The sequence below is a fragment of the Rhea americana genome, unplaced genomic scaffold (genome assembly GCF_003343005.1).
Source record: "Rhea americana isolate MKP2758 unplaced genomic scaffold, rheAme1 scaffold_164, whole genome shotgun sequence".
NCBI classification, from domain to species: Eukaryota; Metazoa; Chordata; class Aves; order Rheiformes; family Rheidae; genus Rhea; species Rhea americana.
In genome coordinates this window covers 101,653-119,187 of record NW_028185750.1, presented here as the reverse complement: position 1 = coordinate 119,187, position 17,535 = coordinate 101,653, and the positions used below count along the sequence as shown (strand labels likewise).

Below are 17,535 nucleotides of genomic sequence, written 5' to 3'. Positions count from 1 at the left end.
TGGGAGCAGAAACATGGACTTACTAAGGGCAAATTATGCCTGACCAATCTCACTGCTTTCTATGATGAGGTGACTGGAGCTGTGGACAAGGAGAGGACAGTGGATGTTGTACACCTTGACTTCACATGGTCTCCCACAGTCTCCTTATCACCAAATTGGTGAGATTCAGACTGTATAAGTGGACAACAAGGTGGGTGGAAAATTGGCTGGATTTCTGGGTTCAAAGAGTTGTGACCTGTGGTGTGAAGTCCAGCTGGTGGCCAGTAACTAGTGGCATTCCTCAAGATCAATACTGGGACCAGTACGGTTTAGTGTCTTCCTTAACGACATGGATGACGGGTTGGAACACCCCTCAGGAAGTCTATGGATGACTCTAAATTTGAAAGAGAAGTGAATACGCTGCAGGGTAAGGCAATTATTTGGAAGTAGYGGTCAAGCTGGAGAAGTGGAGTTACAGGAAGAGGAGTTACTCACAAAATTCAAAGGCAAATGCCCCATAACCCCATATAACAATACAGGCAGGAGTCTACCAGGCAGGAAGCAGTTCTGTAGAAAAGGATCTAGAAGTTGAACAAGTTGAATGAGTCACCAGCATGCCTTTGCAGCAAGGAAGGCCACCCACCTCCTGAGTTTTATTAGCAAAAGCCTAGCCAGCAGGTCCAGGGAAGGGATCCTTCTTTATTTGGYGCTTGTAAGACCGCATCAGGAGTCCAGTTTTGGGCTCCCCAGTACAAGGAAGACACTGACATACTGGACGAAGCTCAGCAGAGGCTATCAGGATACTCATGGGCTAAAGCACATAACATAGGAGCAGAGAAAGAGAGAACTGGGCTTGTTCAGCCTTAAAAAGGTAAGGCTCAGGGGAGACCTTACTGCTCTCTGCAACTAGCTGACGAGGGGTGGTAGACTCCTCTCAGAGGTGCACAGCAATGGGACAAGAGGTGATAGACACAAGTAGGATCATAGGAAATTCTGATTAGCTATAGGAACAACTTTTTTGCCATGCAGATACTCAAATACTGGAACAGGTTACCCAGAGAAGCTCCCCAGTACAAGGAAGACACTGATATACTGGACGAAGCTCAGCAGAGGCCATCAGGATGACCATGGGCTGAAGCACATAACATAGGAGTTATACAGTTTTCTTTCTCAGAGGTGTTCAAAACTTGACAAGACATGGCCTTGAGCAACCTGATCTGATCAAATCTGTGTTAAGCAGGGGGTCRGACTAGATGACCTCCAAAAGTCCCTTCCAACCTAAGTTATTCTATGATTAGTTTACAACAGAAATCACTCACCCAAGCTGTCTTTAGAACACTTAATTTAGCCAACATGTGACTGGCAATGTTAGCATGTCTTCTGGGTCTGAGATTGTGGCTATAATACAGAATTGAAAAACCTGCATGGATTTCTACAATTTCAGGTGAATTTCTAAAATTTTATGCCATATTTTGTGATTTTTGATTAAGTTTCAAATAATGTGACCGATCCCTAACATGTAAAGCGAAGTTTTATCACAATGAGATAACTTTTCCTATAYAGCCAAAAGCCCATTTTATCCCATTTATTTCATTCAGACTAAAGAATCGCTGCACTCTTTGTACTGATGATGTTATACTGTGCTGCAATCATGAAAGATGATCAGATATCCGAATGAAGACCCAAAATTCTAGTAGGTCTCATGAAACGGCCGCACATTCAGCCTATTAACTTCCTCTCAGGGAAGAGCTCCAGCTGTGCAGTGCAATCTTCACTAAAATCAGAAAAGCCAAGGAGATAGGCTGAGAGTTCAAATATAAAATACCCTTCACTGGCAATGAGGCTTTTTTCCAGATTTTAATGCATGTGCTTCACCATAATGTCTTGTCTTGTCTCATCTGAGGCAGTCACTACCTAGCTGTTATCTAGCTGATTTCTATAACCACTGCTATCACCAGACTGTTCAAATAAAACAAAAACAAACCCATCTGTTTTTCTGGGGTTTTTTCTTTTTGGATACAACTAGTCCCTTTTTTTCACAATTGAAAAAGATGCCTTTCTCAGTCAGCTATGGAGAGCAAGAGCTCCTTGGTAGTAGGTTATTCCTTGAGGAGACACCACAATAACCACTAAGCAGCTCTTGCTACGGAAATGGTTGAAGGTTCCCTTGTTCGGCAGCTTCCCTGGCAAGGACTGAACATACAAAAAGCCAGTTGCCTTCACAGCTGAGACCACTGCATAGCAGTGCTCCAGGTAAACACTGCACACATGCAAGATAATACTGTGGAATCACAACAGAAGAAAAGTTTTATTTTTTAAAGTTTCACTCTTTCCAAATAAGCAACCTTTTTGTTAGGCAAAAGAACAGATTTGGAAGTAGATTTATATAGTACATGATGCAATCAGCATGAAGATTATTAAATATGGCTTTTAGTTGATCTCTTCCTTCTTAAAACAATATTGCAAACAAATAGAAATGAAATTACCATAGTGTACTTGTTTTTCTCTTCTGACTGTAATCCAAGTTTAGCACTCCTCTCTGCAGCTTAATACAGGCATTTCATTAGGAAAACATTATACTGCTAATAAAATCAAGTTATTGGATTGTCTTGAAAATGGTATCAGAAGTACTAAACAGCATTTCAGTATGGTAATAATTAACATGCTAAAGAGGTCTGCCTCATTACAAGGTAATCAGAAGCAAACAAAATCCAAYGTTAAAGAAATTTCATACAAACATAAGCCCGTTAAGTCAAAGGCAGGTAAGTTAATGACAATCCATTAACTTTAGCTAGTCTGACACACAGAAAAGCAACGCTCAGAAACCAATTCTGAAAACTCTTAAGCATTTCAGTTCCTTAAAAGTTTGCAAGACTGAATTACAGTAAAGTGCTCTGCTTTGCAAGAGCACAGGTTCTGCCTGCCGCTCCCGAGAGCGATTCCTGGCACGAAACAAGTGCATTTCCTGACTGTTACCAGCGTTCTGCTGCAGTGGTACAGATTATGGAAAGTAATCTTAAATCTACTTGCCTTTTAATCCACTTTTTAAGAAGTAGAGGCAAAAGTATCTGGTTGGAAACTCTTTCAAGCAAATGACTTATTCTAACTAAAAAGCAGTAGTTAGATGGTCTCTCTCTGGCTTTGCGTGACTGTTCAGCACTTGACTCCTATGTTTCAGTATCATTCGTCGAGCAGTCCGTAAAGCTAGTTCCTGCTGCTTAAACGTAGCTTGGAGAGAGAAAAATATACGGAAATGATAAACTTGAAAAAATGTTTTTCAAACCATGGCTTTGAAATCTCTCCATTAGTACAAACTGCTGCAATCCAAGCATTGTGTAACCTTTTCTTTACTCCTATTTTTATACCTTGCTGTGAGAATTGGCTCAATGGGCAATTTCTCATGCTTCCAGGGGACTGGGAACTGAAGGAAACCCTTCTGAACCCACACCCTTCACAAACTGGGATTGAAAAATAGAAAGCTAAGAATGACAGGAAGAAAAAGAAGGTAATAAAGAAAACAGAATGAAAACAGTCATGAGAACTGAGGCAAGTGTAATGAAGATTAAAATTCTCATAACAGTTCACTGCTCTGAAGGAAAGCAGGAAAATGTGGATGCTCAGACTAAGAACATACCCCTTCCTCCCCCTCTTTTATGCACTGAAAAATACTATTGGAGTTGCACTAAAAAAATTCTCTCCAACTGATTCAAATTGAAACAAGATGAGCAATTCTGTGAGCCAGGATCCAGAGCAGCAGATACAAACTCATTTATTGTACCAGTCTTTCTATAAAAACATACTTGTTCCCACTTCTTAACTGTACCACAATTTAAAGGACATTTTTCTCGTATTTTCCTCTAAATTTAACATGCTCCTTATTTTCCCGGAAGCATCCCAGGATTTGCAAATAATACCATGCGGTAACAATCTTGATCAATGTCTTCAGACTGTATCACCAGTCTAATGGAGAAAATACAGGTAGACAACATACATACAGCCATTGCCTTTACCTAGACATCTGGACTTCAAAAACAGCGAAAATGGGGAGGTTCAAGCTTTTGGGTTTGGGGATTTTTTGGTTGTGGACAGATCTGAATTTAAAATTTGGAAGCTTGTTCACCAGGGTGAGACATCTACCACAAAAGCGATTTGACTTCTAAGCCTTTAAAGAYTATCAAAATGAAACCACTACAAAAGCTAAAAGAATTACAGCAATCACTCCAAAGAAATGCTAAATAAAGTACAAAGTGAAGCATCTTTCTCAACAATTTTCTTGATATAAGTCTGAGTTTGAACACTATCCCCCTAAGAAAATAAAAACCAAGCTCTGCTTGATCCTCGCTCTTGCGCTAATGGAAGCAATTTTCACATTGCAATTATTTCTTAGGGAGGTCCCACTGATGTTGCAAAGATCTATCACACAGAGAGATTCCTGAGAGAAGGAAAGTAGAGAGACTCAATCAGTGGAATTTTACATGCTTCCTCGAGGCTCTGGTCAGCATGCGGCATGTTGTTACAAGACAGAATACGACATTTAAGAGAGCAACAAGCCAGCTGCCAGTTTGCAACGAGCAGAAAAGGCCGAAACTGGCTGAAGCTTCCACGGATAGGCAACACTGGTAATATGACAGTATATTACAGAAATGTTATTCTGAGCAGATCTGCACATTTTAAATATACCCTAAAATATTCAGAAGTCTCTCAGTACCTATTTTTAGTGTTACTAAGATAGTCCGTCACCAAGTTTATTTTGCAGGTTAATGGCACTCTCCAGATTATTTCTGATAAATATTTACACTGTCGTTTACACAGAGTGCATTCGCTGCATTTGTCACAAACTATTGCAATAAGTTTTGAGTAAAAAGAATTACACCTGTTACTAGGATCTTAAGGAAACACTACAAAATTCATTTTCAAAGAGCTGAAAGCAATATACTTGGTAACTTCTYACAAGGAGTGCTAAACCCAGAATATAAGCATTACCTGGAGCTAACACCATTCACAGACAAATAGTATTTGTGGAAAAAAATTAATAATTTAGACAAATTCAGAATGGCCAGTCAGTTGCAATTTGATACAATAGTGCATTGATACAGCATATTTTCAGTCCAAATATGGCAATATATTACAATCCTAAAAATAAAAGTGAATCCCTTGTGATATCCAGCCCTTTAGCTGTGTTCATTTCCTTTTAGGGCTCAAGTTTCCCACAGGAAAATTATAAAGAGGAGTTTGCCTACAGTGTCCTACATCATGTATGGATAAAGTATAAACAAAAAAAAAATGCGTGATGGAAGGTTTTCCTGCTCTTGGCAATTGCGTACAAACAAGACTATTTAAAGCACTAAGGATAAGAGAAAAAACACCCACCTACTCCAAAGCAAACACACCTTTATCAGCACACAGTTACATGAAAGTCATCTGAGACAAGACATGAAAACATGTGACATATCATTTATTTCTTAAATGTATTCATGATCCATTCAGACCTTTCAAATAAAGTGTACAAGTGCATTTCAGAATAAAAAACTACACTCTTCACACAGTTCTGTAGAACACTACATTTCATCAAGAGTTTAGAAGCAAAAACTTCCTATTAAACCACTCATGCATCCTTTGGCTACAATAATATCACTGATCAACAAGTACTGCTATTCAAATCTGAGCATCCCTTTAAAAAGAAGGAGCACCTTAAAATATGCTACCCCTTCCAAAGACCTCCCTTTAGACAGAGAATGTTATATAAATTAGCTACGCTTTTAGGCAAAACAGTAAGGCTATTTAGTACTGTTGATGCATGATCCATATATTTGGAGAACAGGCAATCCTAGGCTATGTGAAATTTGTCAACAGCCCTTTAAATTTTAGCAGTATCAAGATTACATCAAACCCAAACAAATGACAGACAAAAATGTAACCAGTAGAACAATCACCGAAATATGTGCCATTTCTCTTAGGATGGGAAGTGTTGATAACAGATTCAGCAAAGTGTTTATAAAATTCGCTAAGAAACACATTGACATTCTTAAAATTACATATTTTACAAAGCCCTAGTGTAAACTTTGTGACTGTACAATTACTGCATGTTAATTTGGTTGTTTTAAAATACACACACACATATATATACATATACATATATGTATGTATGTACATCTACAGCAAAAAGGAAACAAGCCAAGAGATGTATGACACAGCTAGAGTACACATCAACTCAAAGGGAATAATACATTTGCTTGAGTGTTAGCAGCTCATAGCAAAATTAACTCTTGCAAATAATTACGCAAAGATTTAGGATCAACTATTTCACACACTTCAGTTTATTTAGTGCTGTTTAATATTTGAAAATGTGTAAGTATTATTTTAATCAGTAACATCTGTAARTTTTGGCTCAACCATATATTTTCCTATTATCAGCCTTAGTTGAAAATTCGGCKCCAGAAATGTTTTAAGATCATGGGGTAGAAGTACTCCTCCCCCTGTATTTGAACAGCAGTTCTGAGTGGCACACATTTTTGGAGCCACAACACTCACTGTTCCTCAGCTGTCTTGAATACCAAGCAAAATGCCCATCTTCACCATCTCCCCCTTCCCTTGCAGGGTACAAAACAGAACAAATCCAGGCGGGGATTAAGACCACCACGGCGCCTAGACTGATACTGCAACACTCTGCACCGTGTCACAATCAAAAACAGTATTATAGGGTCTTAGAGGTCAGATCRGCTCAAAATTCACCTGTTTGCTTTTCTAATCTGCTTTGATGGATTGTTTTCAAAGCTCTTAAACAGCAGGGGTTTCACGCTCAAACCTCTTATCTTTTAATACAAAATGATTTCCAGCACTAAAAGGTGCACAAAATACTTACACACACGTACACATTCTTACATGCGATTTTATCTATTCTTGGCCTTTTCACTGACACGCAGATAAAAAGTACCAGTTGTGAAACTACTTGTGTAAGGGACTGGATTGACTTCCAAAATTCCTCCTAATAACCATCAAAAAGATGTCAAACCTCCACAGAACACACTGAAATAATCTGACCTGCAGCTTTTGCTTTGCCAGTTACTGTGAAGGAGGAAGGAGACAGGTAGAAGATGAGGGAAAGAGCATCCTTCAAAATAGAGATTGCTCCACTGCACTGTGTTCAGCAAAGCAACCTAAAAGCACACGCATGCATAGCCTCCCATGCTTGCAGTTGAACTGTAAACAGTACGTAAAAAAACAATTTTGGAAAGGTACTAATACAGTTCTGAACTCCCTGAAGAAAAGACATACCCACGAGTATTAAGAACAGTAAAAAAAGCTCATCATTACCAACTGCAAACTCATTTCCATCCTGTTGCATTAATTAGAGGAATACAAAATTGAATCTAATGTTTACATGCTAGAATTACAATAGGAACTGGATTTCAAAGGTTACATATGGAGAGAAACTTATCAGCATAGCAACTTGCAAAACACTGTGCTGTACAGCATTTCTAAAGACRTAATTCTGTAAAGACAATCTATGTGTTTGCAAATCCTTCCAGACAGTTCAAAAGTGTGGCTGAGGGTAATGCTGCTTCCCGTTATCTGAAAGGATTAACCGCACCGTTATTTTTAGTAGGTTTTAATGACAACAACTTATCCTCAAGAAATACCTAATCCCTCAAAAACTGAGGTGAAAGATGTATGCACCTTACAGCCCTCGGGGTTTTGTTTCTTTGTACATTAAACATCAATTCCTTTGACAGCATCTACAAAAAATATTTTTAACAATGTTTTAATGAAATTCTTTTAATGCCTAGTAATTGCAAAATTTAAAAATACTTCACAGTGTGGCACTAATGCAATTTCATAAAATTAGTGACTTCAGTTAGCTAAAGCTCAAAGCCTTACATTGTATTAGAATAGTCCAAAGATTTCACACATAYACAAAAATTCACTAGCACTATAAATATACCTAAGCCACTTTAGTGCAAAGTCTGTTTTCTCTTCCCCTGACAAATCCCTCTACAGTCTTGCTAGCATATTAAAAACTTCATCCTTTACTAATCTAAATACTGATGTTCAAGGATTCATTTTCAGTTGAAAATCTCAAAAGAATTTTTTCCTACAAATTATAATAAAAGTAATGACTTGCTTTAGTAATTATTTGATTGCTTGTATCGTATGATCTTTGTAACATATGACTTGCATATGCATAGCAAGATTGGTATGAGTTCATCTTTACAAGGAGATTCTTGAATTTATGCAACTTTTCAATCACAGGATCTCCAATAACGAATATCAGAGAGAAGCCAAGGCTTTGAGTTACAAGGTTACTATCCTCATCTTACAAATTCATAAAAAGAAGAAAGCTCAGCTTCCCTTCTCTTTCCGTGACGGCTGAGCGGCGCTTTGACGGCACAGCTGACGGGCCGACCCGCGCGGAGGAGCCGCTCCGGTGCGGYGCTCCCCAGCACTGGCAGCAACTGCTCTCTTCAAAACATTTTTGCCCATCTGAACCCGGATTCCTAAGATAGCTTCATGCAATGCACCTCTCCTCCGGATTTCTAAGTAGTCCTTAGCAAATACAGCTCTGCCGTATAAGCTGTGTGCCGGTAACGGTCCTGCGCAGACTTGGCCTCCTGGTCTCCCTCCTCAAAGCCAGGGCCAGGAGTTCCTTCGATCACCTCGGTGATCATGACACTTCCCCTCGTGTTCGCAGGCCAGAACAAAGGAGACTTCATTAACTTCTATTTGTCACTTTAAGTAACCACAAATTTGCTAGCTAGAGAATCAGTTCTGAGTGGAYGGAGAGTTAAAGCACACCAGAAGCTGTAAATAAGCACCCAAACAACTTMGATCAGGATGCAAGAACGGGACACGTCAACATTTCCGTTAAACGTTAAAGCTCAGGAGATCTGACCAAATACTACATGGGTGAAACCTGCAAGCGTTAAGATACATGCCCTCGGAAACGCTTCCACGYGCGGCAAGCACTGAACGCGAGCAGAGCAGAGGGACCGCGGCTTGCTTCGCGCTTGGCRAGGCGAACAAAAACGGCAAGGGGACAAAAGTGAACTGTGCGTGGAGAACCAGCAGCAGAGCTGCCTGCCTGAGCGGCATTTCAAGCATCTAGAAAACCTCCTTGTGTCACAAAAAAATACTGAAACGCTGGCTAAAACCAGCTGTACTAAATCAGATTATTTCTCTATGGCTAGAACACCTCTGACATCCAACCGCTGCACGCACTAGTATTCTGCCACTTTGGTAAAGGACAGTGGCACAGGACACACAAGGTGGCCCACAACCCCGACGTGCCTGCGGCTGCTGAGCCTCGGTGCAGCACCTCTGCAGCAAGGTCCCACTCGGATCAGACGGAACAAGGTGCCACCAAAGGAGCTGCACATTTCCGGAGCCTGCACAGCCACCCCACAGATGCGCCTGCACGTTTGCTCACGACATTTATACCTGACCAAGGAAGAACACAGGAGACAAATACGTAATATCAAATATCTATAGAAGGTCTACAATGAAATGAGAAGGCGAACTAGTGTTCAGGTTTTACAAGGAATCTCTAAACTGGGAGTGCAGGGAACCAGGAGTTCCTCTGCAATGCAGCACACCAGGAGTAAAAAGGTTAAACTCCATCTTTAAGAAATTGCATTATAAAAGAAACGACCCAAATTAAATGCTCCATTGTTCTGACATACCTGCAGTTCATATCAAACCAGTACTAACACACAACTGTGCAGCAGGTTTCTCTTRTTTAACCGGCTGCAACTTTCAGTTTCTTTCTATAAATACCACTGCATCTACTTTTAAGTGCACTGAATTTTAATTCTGAAGAGATTTTTCTCTACCAAAAGTATTTTATAGATATAATTTTAGCATTGAATTGTCTGCATTCGCTCATCTGCAAAAAAACAACGTTTTCCAAAGTTACAACTCTGCAACACAAAGGCAATATGGGAAATAAGACCTTAGAAGCTTTAAGACATTGGCCTCAAAGTCAAGAGAACACTTCCCTTCTAGTGCAAGATGGGCTGCTTTCAGACAGGGGATTCTCCCAAAGGAGCAGCTACTGACTTTTTTGGAAGCYGTCCGTAAACACGATGGTCCAGTGCTCTGACCTGCTGCAACWTACCCCCAGAACTAATCTGATCTCAGACTTACTTCAAACACATGCTATTTATTATGAAGTGGTAGGGTCCCCAAAGCAAACGCTAGGCTTCAGATGACCGATGGACCTTTCTGAGACCACAGGCACAGAAAACAACAGTATGCACACTGCAGAGAACATAGGTAAAGCCCTATGTTAGTGACACCTTCTAGAGCTCTGAATTTTAGCAAAGGAATGGAAAGAGCAGAAAACAGACTGAAAGAGCTCAGGCAGCAAGTCCTGCTGTCCTATGAGACTCAACGAACACAGCTCAGAAGTTTCATCATCTCACGTATGTCCCAGCTTCTCCCTCCCTGGAAGCCCCAGCAGAATAGTCCCATGCAAGCACAAAGGGCTTGAAGAAAATCTTCGGTCCTTTAAGTTGCTTAAGGGAAAGACGGCTACTCTTCCACCACTTAAGCATTCCAACAACAAAGGCTTTCGCACCTCTTGTATCTCAGCAGGACATAAATTAAAAGCATGTGTTTCCTTCAACTTCAGATATAATTTGTAGTGAGCTAAAATTGATTTTATTTTGAATGGCACTATTGAAGGGTGTCACTACTTTCCGCAAAGTGGTAGAAGGGAGGAGAAAGGTTTTTTAATGGAACAACGTAAGACTRTGGTCAGGCAAGTATTTTTGCAGGTGCTTCAAGTATCAGAAGCTGAAGTTCTGCTAAAAAGCCCCCCAAAACTCCCAACTCCTCACCTCCTAATGATAAAATAACTTTGCCTACAATACATTAATAAAGTCACTGGGAAAAATGTAAAYGAGTCCTTTTTTATTTTGCAATGTCTAAATGTAGGCTTCTATCCTCAGATATTAGTTCCTAAAAATATATATTTTTTAAAGCACCAACCGTAACCAGGAGCAAAGTTCTATCAATTTCAAGTTCTGACGGGAAACACTATCAGACTGACACTTTTTAGACTTCCTGACTTCTGAAGGTTCAATACACCTGTTAACATCGTCCCAGTTGCTAGTATTATGAGGAATCTACACAAATCTGCTCATTGATTTTGCACACTGAATGCTTCTTTCTCTYGTTGCAGGTATGCTTTGGAAGTCTCTTTTCAGAACAGAAAAACTGGAATTTACAACTTCCTACAGGTAAAGCCTTAACATGAGAGTGGAGGCAAGAATGGCTTAGAGCCACAGGGCKAGACTACAGTGTGGAAAATCTCATCCTAGTCTCTACTCTGAGACAGACGCCTTGTAATCTTGTGCTACTCTTAAACTTCTCTGTGCCTCAGTACTTTGCACCATTTTCTTCTTGTAGAAGACTTACGATAAACATTGGAGATGGTCCTTTGGCACTCTGACACCCTGAGCCATGTCAGAATTCCAACCAGCAGAAACAAATTTGAGTGTTAAGAAGCTTTTTTTATTTTTTAAAAAAAGAAAATATAAAACTCCAATAGCAAAAAAAAAAAATGTAAAAACTAGTAATATTTAACTTTAAAAAAATGACAGTAGACAACAACAAAATTTGTTTCGCAAAAAGATAGTTGAGTTAAAAATATCATCACTTGAGTTTGAGGCTATAAAAATAGTATTTCACATTTTTTTTCTCCCTCAAACTATTTGTAAAATGGCAATATAATCACAGCCTAAACTTCCAGTATTTTTTTTTTAATCAAGAGTACTGGAGAAAGCAAGTTATCACATTCTGAAAGGCTGTGCATATAAAAATGTTTTCCCATGGTACTTAAAAAAAWWAWWAWTWAAAAAAAAGCCACTGAATTCCATCTGGTAAACTGAACCTTCTAGCAGCTCAATCTGAAAGAGAGGCAGATAATCCTAAAAAAAATAAATTTATAGTCTGAGATGGAATTTCAAAATGAATACATGTAACCATATTACCACACAATTTCTATGAAGATCTAATTTGATTTCTGTATCCTCCTCCTCATGGCGTTCATCTACACAATGGTCTTGATACTAATTTCTAAAGCACTAGGCACACTACGATACAAATATGGCCMAAAAAGATTAGTTTATGTACAATGATGAAAGTCATCCAATTGGAAATTTTGCTATGTAACAATTCATAGCACAAATTGTGATGAAAGCTATGCACGTACCTCATGTTAACTATACGACAAAATGTTAAATGGATTGCTGACTAACCAAGGTAATAGATGTCAAATTTCTTCCACAATTGGCACAGTAAGCAACATTCATCCCTATGCAATTTAACTGCAGACAATAGAGATTCAAATATATTTATAAATATTTAAAATATCTCATCTCATACAAACCTAGAACACCATTAAATTAAATGACAGGAAAAATGTAATTTAAAGTTTAAGAAATAGATAAATTAACACTCACAAAACTGGAAACATTCAACACTGCAGTCTACTGAGGCAATTTTAAAAAGTGTCTGTAAAAACTGATGCTAGATGAAACTTGAATACATCAATTGGCTGCAATTCCTCTCTTCTTCATCTCTCAGAGCATTCCAGATTCTGCTTTTCACCTCTCATAGAAATCATCTGAGCTGATCAAAATTCTGAGATGGATATGGCAATTGAATAAGCAAAAGCCTAGCTGTGGGGAATATTATAATGAAACTTAGCTGCAAAGCAACAGATGCAGATACATGTTTGCTGCTCCTGTAAAAAAAATATAACACCAAATACAACTCTAGGCTTTTAGATGAAGCAGCAATTACTTCATCTCAAATTAAATGTCTATGTCTTTATTTAGACCCTTCACCTTTTATTTAAACTTCCCGTGTTCTCAAAAGCTAACACAAAATTTAAACTCTTTATTCACGCTATAAATGACTGGAAGAAAATGCGTCAACWTTTGTCCTTAAACTTTCACTTAAACCTGCAACTGCCATATGATGGGTTTTAGGACCTAGCAGATTTATTTCCTGCTGTTAAATTTATCAAATGCTATTTTAATGCTAGATCGCATTGCTTCAAAGGCTTTGAAATGTTAGCTAAGGTGAAGAGCCGGAGAAAAGCCACAGAGAGTTTACCTGAAAGGCTGTTCCAAAAATACCACAAATGCTTTGATATTAGTGACTAAAGCCCTTAAATTGCTCCCCAAAGCCCACCTATGCCCTAATGCCTACAAAACACAGGAGAACAATTAGCCAGCTGATGCGCTGTGAGWTTATTATACTATGCATAAATGACTCATTACACCCTTACGCTCTTCTCCCACATGGCTGTCTGTCATATTCAAGACTTGTCTCTAACCATAATTCAGGCTACAAGAGCTCTGTAGAAAAGATCACTGCTACTACATATGCGCAATGATTTCAGAGCAAGCCCTGGTTGTCTTAACACAAAAGACAGCAAATAATACAACTGTGAAGGCATTCGGATCGAGACAACCATAAAATTGTTTAAATTTCCAATGAACTGAGGAAGCTAATCTTGAYAGGTTTGGACTATGGATGAATTACTTTGAGAGCAAACTAAGATATGACTTAAACATGCTTTGCAATAGGGCTCTCAAATCCAAAATAGCAGCAGTAGTAGGGTTTTGCCCCTTCTTCCCCAGGAACAGGCACATGTGTATGTCCCAGTGGGGARCTCACATGTATCTGCATTTACTCCTGATAAGTACAAGTCACATATCAAGAGTGCTTCATCCAGTTTCTTGCTCTTTTCTTCCTTGTTTCCTCAATTGCATCCACACATTTCTCCACTGTTTTGAGAATAATTTTCACATGCTGGCATCATCCTCAAGTGGCTGCCACAGTTCTGGTATCATAAAACAAGTGTAATAGAGCAAATGAGGATGGGAGGCAAGCAGGACTAAGAGTGATTTTTGCATGTGCAAACATGAGACACAGACAAACTATCATCCTCCAGGGCAAAGTGTGGAAGACCAAATGCCAGAACTCAAAGATAATCACAGAGGAGGGTATATGTATGCTTGTGGGAGGGACAGGGTAGACTACTAGAAGAAGGATGAGCTTGACCTACAACAACAGTGGACCTGAAACCATTAAAAACAAAACCAAAAAAACCTATAGTCTTCCTTTTGGCCCAGAGAATAGCCACAAGCTCTAAAAAACTCTTCTTAAATTAATTTTACCTAAARATTTTAATCATTACTATGACTAATGATATATATAAAACCAAACACAAGAGATCAAAGAATTCCCCAAATTCACCCCATCAAAYGCTCAGCCTGGAAGCACAATGAAGGAAGTGACCTGCAAAGAGTTATGGTTTATAATCAGCTCTCAGAYTAGAGGTGTGTGCTGTCAGAATATCCCTGTACCAAGGACAGAGCTAGAAAAAGTGTGATGCAGATTGTAATCCATTATTACAAGAATAGAGGGTTCACAAATATTTTTAGTTTCCAATATCTCATTTTATGTGTCCATAGAAAGACAAGGATATTCCTCAAGAAAACGAATCAGCTGAGGGCTATATTGCATTCTTAACAACATTACAGTACTCACATATTTCATCTAAGGTTAGCTCCACAAAGTTGTGGTCAATGAAACTTTGCTTCTCAGATACTGTACTTCGTTTGACCAGTTTGATACATGTTTGCCAAAAGGATTTAGCTCCTGCTATATTCGAACCATCTTTAATCCCATAAAGCCTAAAGAAAAATGTCTCTGATTTAGCTCTGTGCACTTATTCATAACTCAAATACTACAGTTAAATTTACAACATAGTTCCCTTAGCTGTTTAGAAGACAATTGTTTTCTTTCCTTTCCCCTTAAGTTCTAGTATGTAAAATATCAGAAGAATTTAGATTAAAAAAAAGGGGACATGTTATTTTTAAAGTTGTTCTTGAGAAAATTTCCACACACAAAAAYGTGGCATTTCTCCACTGTTTTGAGAATAATTTTCACATGCTGGCATCATCCTCAAGTGGCTGCCACAGTTCTGGTATCATAAAACAACAAGCATTTTGTCTTAGCTTATCAAAACACAATTTATTTTACTGCTAAATTTGGTCTGATTCAAGTTTTTTGTATCACTTCACAACAAGTAGGAAAACGCAGATGCTGATCACATACAAGCCCTCTCCCAGTGGGATGGGGCACAGAAGCCGGATCAGTCCTCCTAAGTGTACGACTGTTCAGGTCGCACTACTGCGTTCAAGGCTCATTAAGTCAACACGAAAACGTTCACATTATTCACTACTCTTCTAGAAGTCTTGTCTAGGTAGCACTAAAAAAACAAACTGTTTGGCCCCTTCCATTGTAATGCTGGAACATTGTGTCAATATACTTTGGCATATTTTTTTAAAAAATCCCTGTAATATACCATATACTGTGACATTTCCACTTCAGATCTATCATTTACATGTGAAGCACGAATCTCTAAAGAACCTAGTAAAGCTGTAAGAAAGACTACATTTTGCTGAAGCTCTCAGACACCCACTCCATTCAGTCACACCAGCTGGAGAGGTAAGTGTCAAGATACAGCTTTATTCTTAAAAATGAATATGGAGGTGAAACTCCACAGCCTCCTCCACTGCAATAAATTTTTAAAGTGAAATCACAATGATATGTGCTCCTGATTCTTCTATGTCAGCAGCATTTCTCAGAAACCTTTTTGCAARTCTGGACATCTTAAAATCCTATTTAACTTATTTTGCAATTTACAGAATTGTCCCTGCACTCCCAGTCACATTGATACGCTTCTTAGACRTGACATCCGTTGGAAGATCTTTTGCTCCTAGAGGTAGAGGAGTCCTTAGCTACCCTCGGTCTAGCACAAGAGGCACAAATAGCCCCCGAGAGACGCTTAAGCCCCTTCTGAAAGACACTGTTGGAGAGACTGTAAATGACACAGTTGCAGAAACTGTTGCTAATGGCAAGCCACGTGGTCAAGAAGGACGCAACACGATTGCTATAGACGTTGGAGCTCTCCAGCAAAAAATAGATTATATAGGGCAACCAGAGGATGTAGAAGACGCTGGTGATGCGAAAAAGGACCATGGCGTAGCGCTTGTCGGGGCAGGGCTGTGCCTCCCCAGCCTCCCCGTCCTGAGAGCTGAAGCGCACTCGCCTCTCGTTGATCTCCTTGGTGTGCTGCTGGCAGATGCGGAAGATGTTGAAGTAAGTGAAGCAAATGATGAAAGCGGCAGGGGCATASAGCATCACCACAATGAAGAGAGTAAAATAGGCATCAGTGTTCCAGGAATTGGCACACCAYCGAAACACATCCCCATGATATCCAGGCTTGCCCCAGCGAAAGGAGGGTAAGAAGACTAGGCAGGAGTACAGCCAAATTATCAATATGCAGATTCGAAGTCTCCATGGGGTAACCAGGGTGTTGTAAGTCAGTGGTTTAGTGATGGCAATGTATCTGTCAATACTAATGCATGCCAAAGAGGCCATGGAGACACTCTTGAGCACTGATACCACATAACCAAAGATTTGGCAAACCAAGGACTCACTCAAAACAATAGGATAGTGCAGCAGAGACAGAGAAGGCACCAGACAGCTCACACCTACCAAGAGGTCAGCATACGCCATAGTCTGGATGAAGTAACTGGTGGTGTGGTGGTTCAGTAGAGGTGCACAGTGAAAGACAAATATCACTATAATGTTTCCTGAAATAATCAGCACCATGAGGAACACAATAATAACCACTTCCAGGAGGCAAAAATTGATGGTCTCCAAATAGCTAATGGCCAGGAGACAGAACGGCCGGCCACTCTGGTTGCCAACCAAAGAGGAGTTCATCTTGAGCACTGCAGTGATCTCTCTACTTCATGCTCCTGCCTGCTGCCTGCAGCCACTCCAGGCAGCAGCTGTCATTGCGGCTGCTTCTGTGTGTGTAGCAATGTCAAAAAGAGCTCGAGTGCCCACGGCTGCTCCAGATGCTGCTGCTGCTGTGCATTGTCTGCAACCCAATTCCCCTTTAAATCCAGCTCCCTGCTGCTGCTGGTGCTCCGGGACCCAGCAGCAGTCATGTCAGCAACTTCACACAAACCCACAGGAGAGGGCTGCTATCGGAGCCCTCCCGAGCCGGCTGCCTCGCTGAGGAGGGATGAGGGACGGAGGGGAAGAGGGAGAAGGAGCCTTCAGCAAGCCGGGGCGAGAGTCCTCCCAAAAGCTGACAGGAGAGAAGGGGAAAGTGTTGCCCAGCATCGCCTCTCCCCGCAGCGATCCTCACCCTCCATCACCACCCTCCCTTCCCCACGGCCTGCTACAGCTTCTCCCTGCCACCAGCTAGCCCCCGTGCCGTGCCGWGCCGAGCCGAGCCTCCCTCCCCGCCTCCCTCCGGGCCCCACCAGCCCCAGCCGCCGGCCAGCCGCGGCCCCAGCGGACGGGGAGCGCGGCGGGGAGCGACCTCCCCGGGCCCCCGCGGCGGAGGGATGCGCGGAGCCCGCGGCGGTCCGTCCCCTCCGCTCCTGGCTCCATTTTGCACGGCGCTTTTGTTCGCGGGCGCGGGCGGCGGCGCTCCGCGGCCGGGTCCCGCCGCCCACC

The 17,535-nt window shown here is 40.7% G+C and overlaps 2 protein-coding genes across 4 annotated transcripts in view; both read right to left on the bottom strand.

Moving 5' to 3' along the window:
• Window positions 1-17,535, bottom strand: part of RABGAP1 (RAB GTPase activating protein 1) — a 78,255-nt gene that overhangs the window by 22,137 nt on the left and 38,583 nt on the right. The window lies entirely within an intron of this gene.
• Window positions 14,445-17,199, bottom strand: GPR21 (G protein-coupled receptor 21). The gene has a single exon (XM_085300438.1). It carries the CDS (start codon window positions 16,786-16,788, stop codon window positions 15,742-15,744), a length of 1,047 nt encoding a protein of 348 aa, XP_085156564.1. The 5' UTR covers window positions 16,789-17,199; the 3' UTR covers window positions 14,445-15,741.